Here is a 15,377-nt window from a genome sequence, read left to right as displayed (position 1 = left end):
CTAACTGCACATTGTTCAGACGCACAAATTACTGACAAGCCTTCCATGCCGGATTCACCATGGGATCACGTGGGGTATTGATCCTGATACACAAAAGACTTCCCTACAGTCCCACCTTGGTCACCCAAGACCAGGGAGGCAGATATGTATATACGATGGGAACCCTGTGGGAACGCACTATTTCTATGATCGCCATATATGCACCGCACAACCTACTAACCCCTCTGACTACCGATATTACGCCTCTAATTGTTGACAACACTGAAGGTCTCAAGTTAATTGGGGGAGATTTTAACGAGGTCATGGACATAGAATTAGATAGGACACATGTACGATCCAGAAATCCAGATATACGCACTAAACTCGCCACACTCACAGATGCACTGGGATTGCCTGATGCATGGAGGTCTCTTCATCCCAACATAAGAGAATATTCATATCACTCTGGTGCACACGCGTCCCTATCCAGGCTAGATTACTTCTTTTTACCAACATGTAACATACATGAGGCGTGTGAGGCACACCTGCTCCCGAGGGGTATTTCGGAGCACTCACCACTTATGCTAACGATTAGGACCAGCAGGGCACTCCCGCCACCTAGTTGGAGACTGAATAGTTATTACCTGGGGTTTCCCGAACTGGTAGAACATATACAAAAAGGTTACCGAAACATACCTTGAAATAAATACAGACTGTAGACAGCCCGACAACGCTATGGGAAGCACTAAAAGCAGTATTAAGAGGTGAAATTATAGCCTGGACTGCAGCTCACAAGAAAAAGCACCTTGAGGCGATACGCGCAGCTGAAGCCAAGGTACAGGCTGCAGAATCTGCTCACCTGTCTCGGGACCTACCAGAGACACACCGAGCACTGCAGCTAGCACAAAATCAATTACAACACATAGCTTTAGATAACGCGAAACAAGCGCATGCTGCAATGCGAGCGAAAATACGAAACTGGAGACAAGGCGGGGCAAATACTGGCGTGGCTGGAGCGCAGGGACTTGGGGCTTACTCAAGTCAGGAGACTAACGACGGGGAAAACAGACCCACTAGTAGAGGACCAGGATATAGTGGAGGGATTTGCTAGATATTATGCTGAATTGTATAGTGCACCAACCACACCGCCACTGAAATATTAGAAGAAATTAACAGGTGGTCACATTAGAACAAGAAATCACAGAGGAAGAAATAACCTGTGCAATGTCAGACCTCCAGTCAGGGAAAACCCCGGGCCCGAATGGCTTTCCTGTCGAACTATGGAAAAAGATAGGGGAAAACAATCTCTCCACAACTCCTGCGCTTGTTTCAACACTCGCGTTCACAGGGTAGCCTCCCTCCAGACCTCAGGAAAGCTACAATAATAGTTTTGCCAAAAGCAGACAAGCCACCTGACATATGCAGTTCATACAGACCTCTCTCTTATAAATTGCGAGGCTAAAATACTAGCAAAGGTGCTAGCTAATCGGCTGCAACGAGTCATACACACACTCGTGCATCCAAATCAGTGTGGGTTTATGCCAAAGAGATCTACTAGGCAAAACATACAGACTACACACAGCATTAGTGAAAACCCCTCAGATACAAAACCCCCTGGCCCTGCTATCCATAGACTTTGAAAAAGCATTTGACTCAGTGCACTGGGAGGCGGTTTGGGAAATTATGCGACGAATGGGCATAGGCCCTTACTTTTTGAGTTGGGTCAAATTACTATACCATCTTCCAGTAGCGGTGACAAAAGTAAATGGGTACACTTCTGAACCCTTCCAGTTAGGTAAGGGCACGAGACAGGGTTGCCCCCTATCAGCATTAATTTTTGCATTAGCAATTGAACCCTTAGCAATCCTATTAAGATCCATACAAACATGGAGTGGCTTCAAGTGGGCGGATGGATGGGAGGACAGGGTGTCCTTATATGCGGATGACCCGTTGATCTATCTGGCGAACCCGCGAGTCTCCTGTCCCATTGTGTCGCTTTTATTAGAACGATACTGTGCGTTCAGTGGACTCCGTGTCAACTGGTCTAAGGCCATACTATTCCTGGTGAAGCATACAGAAATGGCGATACCGGTGTGCCCCTACCGCATTGAAAGGGAACAATTCAGATACCTCGGTATACGAATTACACACAGACTAACAGACTATGTGGGGGAAATCTACACCCAGACACAGCCAGGTTCAGGGATGATGTCCGTCACTGGATGTCCCTACCGCTTACACTGTTGGGACGCGCAGCGCTTTTCAAAATGATGGCTCTCCCCCGTTTTCTCTATGTACTACAGAATGCACCACTGCCGATAGCACCCAGTGAGTTTCATAAGATAGATCAAATTCTTAGGAAGTTGTTATGGAAGGGGGGACACTCGAGCATGGCACTTAACACTTTGCAAAGATCCATATGGGAGGGTGGGATCGGGCTCCCTCGATTACAGACTTATTACTGGGCCCGTCAAATGGCAATAGTGAATGACAAGTTGCATGGGGATGCCACTCTACCGCACAACATATTACAGGATACCAACGCGCACGAAAGACCCATCATGAGCCTCCTATACAGGAAAAAAGACCGATCGGCTGTCCCATCCATGGCATCGCATGTAACCCTAGTTTGGGCAGATATACATAAATACTTAGGTTGGGACAAAAAATTAACTTTAGCACAACCACTCTGGAACAATAGACCTCTCCCAGAAGTGAACAAACTCCCTAAATGGCAATTATGGGCCCAACTGGGCATCACGGAAATTGGTGATTTGGTACAGGACAATGGGATAATAGCGTTCGCAGATCTGTCTGCCACCTTCGAACTTCAATCTAATGAACAATACCACTATATACAGCTTAATTGAATTGAGTGACATACCTGATTATTGCCCACTAGAACGCAACATATTCCCAGAACTGCTTATACAGAAAGTCACATCGACTATGTACAGTGCCATCAACTCTTTTGCCACGAAAGAGCTATCAAGCCTACAAGCCAAATGGGAGAGGGAGGTGGGTGGCATACTTCCAGAGGACTGGGCAACTGCTTTAATGTACCCTAGGGAAACTACCATTTCCTCCAGGTTCAGATTAATCCAATTGAAGATACTACATAGGGTTTATTACCCGAGGGTGGCACTATTCAAGTGGGGAAAGGCTACGAACCCACACTGTTTGAGATGCAAGAGGGAGGAAGGCTATCATATTCTGTGGGAATGTGCCAATATCCAACAATACTAGCAACGATGTAATGCTGAACTGTCAAGGGTACTGAGTAAGAGGATACTCGTAAATGCCAAACATTTACTGTTGGGGATAGAGGAGGACGTTGATCTTACGAGGTATGAGAAGGCGCTCTTATCTACCACCACAGCGATACTTAAAGGGAATATAGCGCAGCTCTGGGGCTCCGAAAGAACACCGAGCTTTGAACAATGGACCACGGATGTGGACAGTTGCATTGCTATGGAAAAAAAAGAGTCTATACTGCCTGGCGGGTGTCCAGAGAAAGCGCAGAAAATTTGGCAATGCTGGGAAGCGGCGCACTAATAGTAACTTATAAGGATGTGCAGTTACGCCATTCAGAGACTTGCAAATGAATTGGTGAATATAACATGTATGAGACAAACTGCTGTGATATGTTTGGAAGCTCGCTTATAATTGTTCAAGGCGGGGAGTTGCTGGTGGGTGGGTATAGGTAGTTTTGTTTACTCCGCTGTGCGGGGCTGTATGTTTTGTATTCTCAAAAACCAATAAAATGTTATATAAAAAAAAAGAAAGTGTTTGTGATCTCTATTCTATTAGCTTTTGCCTTCCCACTCAAAGTGACTGAAATGCCCTTTGGCTCCTATTTCAGGGGAGCTTAAATTGTTCAGAAACTTATTGCTTTTGTGTTGAAGCATATTTATGTATAATATTAAGTTGCCTACTTCTGGTGAATGTTTTCTAAATGATTGTGTAATAAATGTATAAGTGTTTTTACCAAGAAATCTTGAGAATAAGTGTCCACTTGAACGACTGATTGTAAAACCTTTAACTTCGTTTACTGCTCACATTCCCTCTTGAGATAAGCCTGGCTGCTCAGCTCACTACCACAAACTGTAGTACAGACTTCTAACAAAGGTTGGTTTTGCTTACATCTGTCGTCCTAATTGTATGTGGTGGTCCCAGAGGGTACTGCATGCAATTCAGCCTAACAGCTACTCCAGCAGAGGAAGCGCTTTGTTAGGCACGATTGTATGCAGTTCCCTGTGGAAGACTACACCAGCCTTGTCCTCTTTGCAATAGTTAACCCAGCCTTTGGTATAAGCATGTACTACACAAGTTGTTAGAGTGACTGAGCAGCCAGACCTAGCTCAAGAGGGGTCAATGTGAGCTGGAGGGTTATCACACAGATTCACAGTGACAGGTATCCAAATAAACACTCAAGATTTCTTGATAAAACAATTATTTATTAATTTAACAGTTGAATAAGCCTTCTTTAGAAGGGAGCAACATATGTAACAATATACTTCAAATTGCACACTCAGTTTCCATAAATCAGTAGATAATCATTTGGGATGGCACACAGACACTTCCTACACACTGAGGTGACTTAAATAACTAGGACATTGACATATCACTGGCACATTTAGAGCAATACTGAGGTTAGTGTCAAAAGGAAAAGATTAGGGGAATAAAACCAATGGTTAAATATTCTTCAGCAGTTAAGTACTTTTTGCCCTCACCAATGCAAAGTAAATTAACCCTTTCCCAGCTACACAAGTTATCTAATGTGTGGCTTTTGTTGAGGCATAGTCAAAGCACGTAGTCCGAGTTAAGAGTCTTTCAGGGAGCCAGGACAGCCAATGTTAGTTGAGCAAAAGTCTAGGTGAGCTGAAGCACTTCTTGCAGGTAGGTAAACAGTCTTGCAATGTTTTAGAAATCTTTGTAGGAAATGAAATCACTATAGGGCCACAAGCTGGGAGGCTTGTGAGGGGTAAAGCTGCAAGCATCTCTGCAAAAGCAACCAAGACAAGTCCCAATTGAGAGCTAGCAAGGCAACACAACAAGAGGTAAGCAACCCCTTAGTTTTAGAGTACCTTTGGTTTGAAGAAATTGGTTCCAGCTGGCTTCAGTTCCAGGTCTGCAGATCCTGTTTCCGAGCCTCAATCGTGGGGACAAGAGGGAGAACGTCTGGGGACTCTGCATTAGGAATTGAAGGTGGACGGCAGCAATGGGCAAACTTCAGATCAGCAGCACTTCGCAGTTTCAGCTTCTTGCAGCTCTTACAAACAGCACCACTGTGGTTGTCGGATACCTTTATGGACTTTACTTGCCTCTAGGGTTCAGCACTCTGTTGAGGTGGCTCAGGCTTGATCAGTCCTGCTTCCTGGGAGTCTGGAGAATCTTCCTAGAGCTCAGGTACGACTGAAAAACAATGCACTCGATCCTGGTGTTCCTCTACCTGTCAATCATTTGCTGCAGCAGCAATTAAAGTACAGTCCAGAGGAGTGAGCTTTGGTGTTCATTGTTCCCACCAACCCAAGGGGAGAAGTCATCCATTGTAGGGCTTCTCTAGTCGAGGCAAATTCGGTGTTTCAGCAATGGAGCAGGGCACCACCCGGCAAACCAACGGTCCAGGTGTTGCAGCAAGCACCTCTTCCAAGTTCTTCAGATTCCTTCATCCAGTGGTCGACCCTGCCAGGGTGGTTTGTCCTCCAAGGACAGCCAGCCCACCCATCACCTTTCGGGACATTCCTGTAACCAAGGGGATTAAGCACAGGGAGTTCAGGAACATCCCTCACTTCCTGCCCTGCCAGACACGCTGGATTCAGGCGTGCTTCACCAGTGAATCCCGCCAAAGGCAAAACGAACAAAGGGACCAAACCTGGTTTGGCGTGCAGAGTAAATCTCTCAAGGACCTTTCCAACAAGAAATGGCAAAAAAAGAAGACTGGGCCATTTTGACAAAAAGGGCACCCATGGGTGCTTTATTGCAGCCCGCGGTAAAAACACAAGGGTAGGAAAAGTAAACCACTGCCACCAGCCATTATTCTAGAAAGGGTAACAATTACATGAGAAACTAGACAAAGGGGATACCAAGTAACCCCTCCAGCACTCAAGTCAATTTCACTTCACTGCTCTTGGAAACAGTTTTACCAAGAGAAGGTATTTAAACCTTTAGGAATCTAAGACTTCCCTGTGCCACTGCACTGAAGGTGCAGTGTGTCACAATGTAAAGATGATGCCTAGGGAGTGTCAGACTCCAAAGTCAAAAGAAACTGTCCAAATCGCAGAAAAATATGAGAGTGATGAAAAAGGTCTCTCTCCAGGTTAGACAAAAGTCCAGCAAAAAAGATCCAGGGGTCTCGAAGGTAGAAGGGAATTACATTTCTGAGAATTCTCCCCAACACGGAGTAGTCTCACCAAATTATGAAGCCTTGAAACACTTGTGTATAGGCGCGTTACAAACAACATATCAAAGCCACTTTCCTGGAACAAAGGGGAGGGCAGCAAAAATGTGCTTTCCTAAACTGCTCAGAGGTGGAAAAAAAAAAAGAAATCAGAACCTAAGTGCTGTGTTTGGTAACTCCTTCAATTATGGCATTAAATGCATGGTAACAGTGGAAACATGGTGCGTCCTGCAAAAGTGTTCGATAAAGCTAGGAATGTAGCGGTTAAAGTACAGAAACCAGTCCGGCAGTTGCAGACTAGTTGAGATGGCAGGACGCTAGAGTAGACACATTTACAATCCAAACACCAAATGTCACTGCCATGCATATAGAGGACAAATATAAATGCACAATTCACACGGCAACAAAATCACATTATTGCCTCATTAATAAGCATTAAAACTAGCTAGTACACATTATGGTGAGACCAGCGCCAACAGTGGGAACAAGCATGGGGTGTGTACTGCTAGGGTCTATGCAACTGTGTCATTACATTGCAACAGCACTCAAGAGATGCACAACATAACTACCTCATTTTCCTTTTCTTGCAGAACAAGGACAATGTCGCCTGGTTCGACTCCAGGGGCTTGGTCCGCTTCCCCAGCAAACGTAATTCTCTGTCCGTGCTTCATGCCTTTATCTACATGAACTTCTAGGATCTTGACTTCTTTTATCACCTTCTTCCCTTCGCATTTTTTACAACGATCTTTTTCATTAATTACTTCACCTGATGAAAGAACAGTGGAAGTGAATACAGCAGAATATCTGATTTTTTTTCCATCTTTCAATTAAGTAAAAAATCCAGTTGATGTAAGATGGGATAAGGAACAAGTTACTTACCTGTAACTGTTGTTCTCCAGCATGGGTCTGGCATGGATTCACATGCTCATTAATATTCCCCGTCGTCAGGCTGGGAATCCTCGGTAAAGAAAAAACCAGTATCAGTTTCGTTTCTGATCTGTCTTTCGTAGTAACAACCAATCACTGGTCTCTGCGTCATACTGACCACAGCCAATGACTGCCCTCTACCTAAGCCCCGCCTCTGGCAGCCATCTTCAGATTTGGAAGCACGTGAAGTGGCAGTATGACCAAGTGAAGAGCCGCAGAGGGGTAGGCGGGAGGGTTCGCATGTGAATCCATGCCAGACCCATGCTGGAGAACAACAGTTACAGGTAAGTAACTTGTTCCTTCTCCAGCATGGGGTCTGGCATGGATTCACATGCTCATGAATAAAGAATACATAGCAGTACACACATGCACAACCACGGGAGGTGGCAAAGGCTCAACATTAAGCATTACAAACTCAACATTAAGCATCTTACCTCCTCACCAGGCTCACCTCAGGCGAACAGGTTGCGCAGCACTGCTTGGCCGACCCTGGACTCCTCCCTGGAATCCCGGTCGACGCAGTAGAATTTCGTGAAGGTGTGCGTCGACCTCCACGTAGCAGCCCTGCATATGTCCAGCAGGGGCACACCAGATAGGAACGCCGTGGTAGCTGCGATCGCTCTGGTGGAATGGGCTCTCGGACGGCCAGGCAGCGGTCGGTTTGCCAACCGGTGACAGTACATGATACAGCCGGAGAGCCATCTGGAAATGGAAGCCTTCGAGAGAGCCTTCCCCTGATTGACAGGTCCAAAGTTCACAAAGAGTTGTGACGTCTTCCGAAAACACTTTGTGCGGTCTACGTAGAACTTCAGCGCTCTAGCCACATCCAGCGAGTGCAAAGTCCTCTCAGCCGGCGACGAAGGCGACGGGAAGAACACAGGCAACACCAAGGGTTCGTTGAGATGGAAGTCCGACGGTACCTTGGGCATGAAGGAGGGGTGCTTCCTGAGCACTACCCTCGTGTCGTGAAAAGTCAAGTACGGGGCCTTGCAGGAAAGGGCCTGGATCTCTCCCACTCGTCGTGCGGAGGTGATGGCCACAAGAAACGCTGTTTTCCACGACAGAAATTTCATCGGAGCCGAGTGCAGAGGCTCGAACGGAGGTCCCATGAGCTTGGTCAGCACCACGTTGAGCTCCCACGCCGGGGCCGGAGCCTTCACCGGCGGGAACGATCTGAACAGTCCCTTCATGAACTCTTTCACCAGACGATGAGACCACAAGGACGTCCGGCCCGTGGTTCTGGTGTATCGGGAGATCGCAGCAAGATGAATCTTGATGGACACGTGTGCCAGTCCAGCTTTGGCCAGCGTCAGCAGGTACGGCAGTACCTGGGGAGCCGTAATCCGTAGAGGGTTAATCTTCTGTGCGTGGCACCAGACAGAGAACCTCTTCCATTTGTGTCCGTAGCATTTAAGAGTCGAGGACGCCCTGGCCTTTGCAAGAACCTCTCTGCAGTCGGCCGGTATGTCGTATCCTCCAAACTCTAGCGCTGCAGGAGCCAGGCCTGCAAGTTCAGCGATTTCGGGTCGTGGTGGAGGATGGCGCCTCCTTCCCTGGAGAGTAGATCCGCGTCCACCGGCAGCTTGATTGGCGGGGACGCCGACAAGTCCAGAAGGTCCGGGAACCATATCTGCCTCGGCCACGCAGGTGCGACGAGGATCATCCTGCCCCGTGACCTCTTGAGCTGGTTGTCGAGCCGGATTAGCAGTGGCAAAGGAGGGAACGCGTAGAGGAACAGGCCCTCCCAGGGGAACGAGAAAGCATCGCCCATGCTCCTCGCCTGGGGAAACCTGCTGGCGAACCTCCGGCACTTGGAGTTCGTCGCCGTCGCGAACAGGTCGATCTGGGGTGTGCCCCACCGTCGGAAGAGGCGATCCACTAGATCCTGCCGTAGTTCCCACTCGTGGCACGAGCGCAGCTCCCTGCTGAGTGAGTCGGCGATGGTATTTTTTTTATCCCTGCCAGATGAAACGGCACCAGAAACATCCTTTGGGCGACGGCCCAATGCCACAGGTCCTGCACCTCCCTGTACAGCGCTGGGGACCTGGTTCCGCCCTGTTTCCTGATGTAAAACGTGGTGGTGTTGTCGGTGAAGATCCTCACCACCTTGCCCTTGAGGGACGGAAGGAAGGACCTGAGGGCCCAGAACACTGCACGGAGCTCCAGGACGTTGATATGGAGGGACTTCTCCGTCGGGAGCCAAAGGCCTCTCGCGTGCAGGTTTTCGGTGTGCGCTCCCCAACCTTCCAGGGAGGCATCCATGGTCACTGTCTCCTGGTGGTCTGGGGTCTGGAAGTCCATGCCCGCCGTCAGATGCGCACGGTTGCCCCACCACCGGACCGCTCGGCGGAAACTCTCGTCGAGTGTGATCCTCTCCTCGAAGCCGCCCGTCGTTTGGATCCAGCGCGCGTCCAGGAACTCCTGCATGGGAATGAGGTAGATGCAAGAAGACATCATTCCGAGGAGGGACTTGATGGACCTCACCTTGGCCGCGTCGGAAACCAACATCCGCTGTACCTTGCCCAGGATGGACCTGGTCCTTTCCTCCGACGGGGAGGCCAGAAGGGACACTGTCGAGCTTCGCTCCCAGAAACAGTGCGTTTTGCGCGGGTACCAGGTGGGACTTGGCGTAGTTCACGGAGAATCCCAGGTCCGTGAGAAGTTGGACGGTCCTTGCCGTGTGCTCCACGGCGAGCTCCCTCGTCTTGGCTCGGATGAGCCAGTCGTCCAGGTAGGGGTAGACGTGGATCCCCTCGCGGCGCAGCTGCGCCGCCACCGGTGCAAGGCACTTGGTGAATACCCTGGGTGCCGACCGTAGTCCGAAGGGGAGGGCTTTGAACTGGTAGTGACGCCCTTGGACCACAAACCTGAGGAATTTTCGGTGCCCCTTTAGGATGGGAATATGGAAGTAGGCATCCTCCAAATCCAACGACGACAGGAAGTCTCCTTCCTCCAGCTGCCCCAGGACGTGCTGGAGGGTGACCATGCGGAACTTCTGTGCCTTGATGAACTTGTTCAGACGTCGCAGGTCTACGATGGGGCGCCATCCTCCCGTCTTCTTCTTCACGAGGAAGTATCTCGAGTAAACTCCGGAGCCCCGAAGCCTCTTTGGGACGAGTTCGATGGCGCCCTTCCTGAGCATCGCCTTTACCTCCAGGAGAAGCTGAGGGACGTGAAGCTCTTTCCTGGCCACGGGGGGGGGGGGGGAAACGCGCGGGCACCTTCTTTGAAACTCGAGCGCGTGGCCCCGGGCTAAGGCGTCCAGCACCCAACGGTCGGTGGAGATGGACTCCCACACGCTGACGAAGCTCGCCAGCCGGCCTCCCACCGGGGTGCTTCGGTGGGGGCCCGACCCCACGGCCGGTTCAATCCTGTTTCGACGAGGCTTTGCCGCCTTGACCTCCTTGGCGACGACAGCGGGGTCCGCCAGACTTGTCTCAGGAGGCCTACAGAGGACGAGGCGACGAGCGGGCCGCTTGACGGTAGGTGGAGAAACCGCCGCCGGAACCTTTGGAGGCGCCCTTGCCTCCGCTGCTCCGGAAGGGCGTTCTCCTCAGGGCAGAGTTGGAAAAGCTCGGATGCCCTGGCGATCATGGAGTGGAACGATCCAATCTCGTCGGGCGGAGAAGCCCTGGTGGGAGGTGACGACGGTAGATCCTCGTCGTATACCTAGTCGTCCGTACCCGTCGCTGCCGTGTCAGTCCCCGTATCATCCCCTCGGGTGGACGGGGAGGAGGGCTGGACGGGGCGCGACGGCTGAAAAGGAGGTGGAGGGTGAATCCTTCTTTTCTTGGGAGGGGGAACAGCAGAAGGCGCAAAACGCACAGTCCTTCTCCACGTGCGTCTTGTCCTCATGTAAGCAGTAGAGACAAAAGGAGTGTTCGTCCTCCTTAAAGACGTTCTGCAGCTGGCATCCAGGGCAGATCCTGAACAGCTTTCCGGGCGTCGAGCTTCCCTTCTCCTGGGCCATGTCCGGGAAGCTTCTGGAGTCCTCCAAAAGCGTAGCTCGACGAAATCTTCACCCTTGAGGGGCGCAGACGAATCCGACACGGGTCCCCGTTGATCGGATGGAGAGTCGTTGGAGCTTGAGGCTCTTTTGACCGAAAAAACGAAGTTTTTGAGAAAAAACGTGAAAAAATAGCACTAACGCTCGAGAGCAATAGCACGAGGCTCCCAACACATGAACGTGCGGTAAAAATCTGAAGATGGCTGCCAGAGGCGGGGCTTAGGTAGAGGGCAGTCATTGGCTGTGGTCAGTATGACGCAGAGATCAGTGATTGGTTATTACTACGAAAGACAGATCAGAAACGAAACTGATACTGGTTTTTTCTTTACCGAGGATTCCCAGCCTGACTACGGGGAATATTCATGAGCATGTGAATCCATGCCAGACCCCATGCTGGAGAAACAACCCTAGTTTGTATTTATATTTTGTATTTTATTTTTTTGTAAAGCGCAGCCGAGCCCTGGGGCAACTGGGCGCTAGAACTTACATGTTACACAGGCAAAAGCTATACAAGCATTTAGGAGGTTAAATCTCTTCTCCCCTCCTCCCCCCCTATCACCCCTCCTCCCTCCCCAGCTGGCTTCCCCTCAACTGAAATTTCAATTCCTCTGTCTTGTCTCCAAATCTCTCCATGACCTGCCCCCCACCTTTCTTCCCTCATTTTACTCCCGCTCACACCGCTCAGCAGATCTCTACCTTCTCACTGTACCCCCAGCCCCATGTGCCTCCTCACGCTTTTGCTCCTTCCAACTCTAGGTCCCCACCTCCACTGGAACTCCCCATCGCTCTCCATCTGCTCCACCCCTACCTACTCATCCTTCCGCTCCTCCCTGAAAGCCCTTCTTCACCCCCCCCCCCCGACTCTCCTTCCCTACATCTCTACCCTTCTAACCCCTGCGCCCACCCTTCCCCATCCTCCTTCCCCCTATGACCTCAAATTGGACAATGAAACCACTTCGGCCGTTTGAGGTCACCAGTACACCCCCCCTTCCTCCCACTCCCCTGACCTCAAAACAGACATTGTAATCCCATCACCTACCCCCTCTCCCCTCCCCTCTCCTTTAATTGTTCTACATATTGTTCCAATGATTTGTTTCATGTTTGTAAATATGCTTCTCTCCTTGTACCCGTTATACTGTAAAGCGCTTTGGCTTAAAGCGCTATATAAACTCAATAAAAAGAGGCAACAATACATTCTGCTGACATTAGAAAATTACCTATACATAAAATAAGCGATAGTTATATACAAATAAACAGGCAAAGGCAGTTGAATAATGTGGTTGATTGTATTGTTTTATATTACGGATGGGTTGTGGTCCTGCTCAGAGAAGCAGGCTTTGACCTTACTACGGAATAGTGTAAAGGGACGGTTCCTCTCTTATGGAGATAGGTAAATTATTCAATTTTTTTAGCGGCGAGGACTGGGACGCTAGCTCCGCCTGCACGTTGGTTGATCATGCACACATTAGCTTCTAGCAGAGCGTGCTATACCATGTACACACAGACTCCTATAAATAAGCTGCCTTTTACCAATACCCAAGTATATTGTCAACAATTTTCTTCTGAACCGAATCTTAGACATTGTGAAGTGCAATGCATATTCCCAGGAGGGAATAATCCTTGCATTTTCGTGAGGAAAAATTTCCAGTTTACCAACTTTGTTATTGAGTCAACACCAAGCCTCAAAGCAGCAAAGGGCTAAAACCTATAAAATACGTACTGCAGAATTGTGCTGATTTTTTTTGGAGACTACCACATTTTATCCAGCATGGTTTTTCTTGCGTGAACGAATCTCAACAGTATTGCTTATTTTTTCAAATGAAAAAATATACTTTAGCATTTTGATGTCAGTAATGAGACAGGGTTGGACTCATGCTAAACAGGCCATTTATTTTCACCTTCAATGCAAATGGACAACTCTGTGGGGAGAACGGCTGGAAGAACAGCATTTAAGAGCTGGGAAACGCATTTAAGCTTTTCCCTGCTGGTTTACTTGGATCTATGACACTTTGCGAACACAGGAATTTCTTCTGAACCCCCCTCCCCCCCATCACTGCAACCCCTTTTCACGTGCTGTCCCTATGGTAGCCAATACGCTTCTAGTACAGCACCTCCATTTCGTCCTGAGGTGACTAGTACCGTAGAAGTGGAGTATGATGGTGGCAGCTGTTTTCACTACATCATGGTGAAATAATTTCTACCGCATTAGTATCCAAATGCATCATTGGTTCTACTTTGTTCTGCCAGAGTGAATTACTCAGTGGTAATTTATTTGAACAAAAATCACTTTGAATTTCGTTTTGTTAAATGGGTGTCTCCACCCCATCCCTGCCCCCCACTACCAATGACCCAAACCCTCTTAACCATATACAAAAGGTACATATTTACTTCCTGCTAGAGTAGATTTCCATCTTTGTGAGAAATTCTCTCCACCTGCGAGCCCCCCAGCACCGATTCACATGAGTGGGACCTTTTTCCACACACTAATTCTTTTACTCATCATTGGAACCAGTTTTACCTCTTTGGTATTTCTTTGATTCACGCTTTCCTCCAATTTTAAAAAGGCAGATACAATTTATTAAAGAAGAACACCACTTTGTGCAGTGTTGCTGAAGGCATCTAGAGCTTCCCTGTGATTGTTTTTACTTTACTTGGAAAACTCTTAATGCAGGGGAATACTTTTTATCCTACCCACGTTATATTTTGTGACATCAGCACACCCCACCTTACGTGGCGTGATGAGGGAATCTAAAGTATCCTTTTCTCAACCCCTCCAGTCACCTTTTGGTTACTCGACAGGTATATCAGTTTAGGATGGTGGCAGTGTACCTTTTAAACAACTTTGTTAACTTTCATTGCAGGCTGTCCTTCGCAGCTGCAGAGGGGAGCACAAGTGACACCATTTGCCAAAATGTTGGCTGTACTTTAAGTCCTAAACCAGATGACCTGTCCTTTCTCATTTCTTCTACCCTGCTAAATCCTCTTGTCCCTTTGTCTTTGCCAGACTTCCCTTGGAAAGCCAGTGAGAACCCTTGGCGTGATCGGCAGGACAGGAGGTTGGAGGGTGGGGCTGTCAAACCGAAACTCCTGTCCTTTGTCCTGCAGAGTGCCTGAGAGAAACTGGAAGGCTTGCGGTCCCCACCGGACAGCCATCACCAAGTTCAAATGGTGCATGGGATAAGATTGGTGTAATCAGCCAGTTTTCCTGCATACATCAAGAGGTCCTGGAGCTGAAACTCAGTCGACTACTGTATGTTTATTCATTTATATTGCGCGTCAGACCCGGGGATATGAGGGCACAGGAGCAGCAAGGTTATTCTCAGCTTGGTTACAGTGCTGTACAGTAATCTACATTGTATGCATGGGTTGATACAGTTACAAAGGGTACAGTGATACACAGTATGTGGGTAAGGGATACATTACTCACCGTAATCGTATTTCTGATGCTTGTATCTGCTTAGATTCACATGCTGTGCATAGGCCGACATCTAGTGGAAGCTGCGGAGTATTACAGTTTGTTTTTCGAAAATCGAAAAAGGGCGTCGACACAGGGCGTGCCAGTAATACTATCCCTAGTGTGACGTCCACTGTACCCATGATCCCTCACGCGTCTAGGATCCCCAGATTGTGTTTTTCCTGACATGAGGTAGCATGAGGAGTAGCGTGAGTACAGATAGTCCAAGCAGATAGACAGAAAGGTAATACTACAAGCAACCATGCGCCTTCTCTCGGAGGGGAGGAAGGGTGGGTCGCATGTGAATCTAAGCAGATACAAGCATCAGAAATACGATTACGGTGAGTAATGTATCCCTTCTGAGGCTTGTGGAATCTGCTTAGATCACATGCTGTGCATAGATTAGCGAGCAGTACCAGAAGCAGGAGGTGGGATGTGAGAAGGGTCATGAGCAAACAGGTGTCTTAGAACCGCTTGTCCCACTTGTGTATCTGTCTTGGAATGAGTGTCAATGCAGTAATGCTGAGTAAAAGTGTGAATAGAGCTCCAAGTAGCTGCTTTGCAAATGGTGTCGAGGGGAACATTTGCAATGAAAGCCAGAGTGGCCCCAA

At 48.7% G+C, this 15,377-nt stretch overlaps 1 protein-coding gene across 1 annotated transcript in view; it reads right to left on the bottom strand.

The window, feature by feature from the left end:
* DNAJA2 (DnaJ heat shock protein family (Hsp40) member A2) overlaps nucleotides 1-15,377 on the bottom strand; it is a 312,300-nt gene that overhangs the window by 141,497 nt on the left and 155,426 nt on the right. Inside the window, exon 6 of the mRNA XM_069607061.1 lies at nucleotides 6,949-7,145. Coding sequence (XP_069463162.1) covers nucleotides 6,949-7,145 — 197 coding nt within the window. The remainder of the gene's footprint in view (nucleotides 1-6,948; nucleotides 7,146-15,377) is intronic.

This window comes from Ambystoma mexicanum, chromosome 1p, assembly GCF_040938575.1.
Source record: "Ambystoma mexicanum isolate Mex_15411 chromosome 1p, UKY_AmexF1_1, whole genome shotgun sequence".
Taxonomy (NCBI): Eukaryota; Metazoa; Chordata; class Amphibia; order Caudata; family Ambystomatidae; genus Ambystoma; species Ambystoma mexicanum.
Note: the sequence above shows the minus strand (reverse complement) of the source record. Positions and strands in the feature narration are given on the sequence as shown.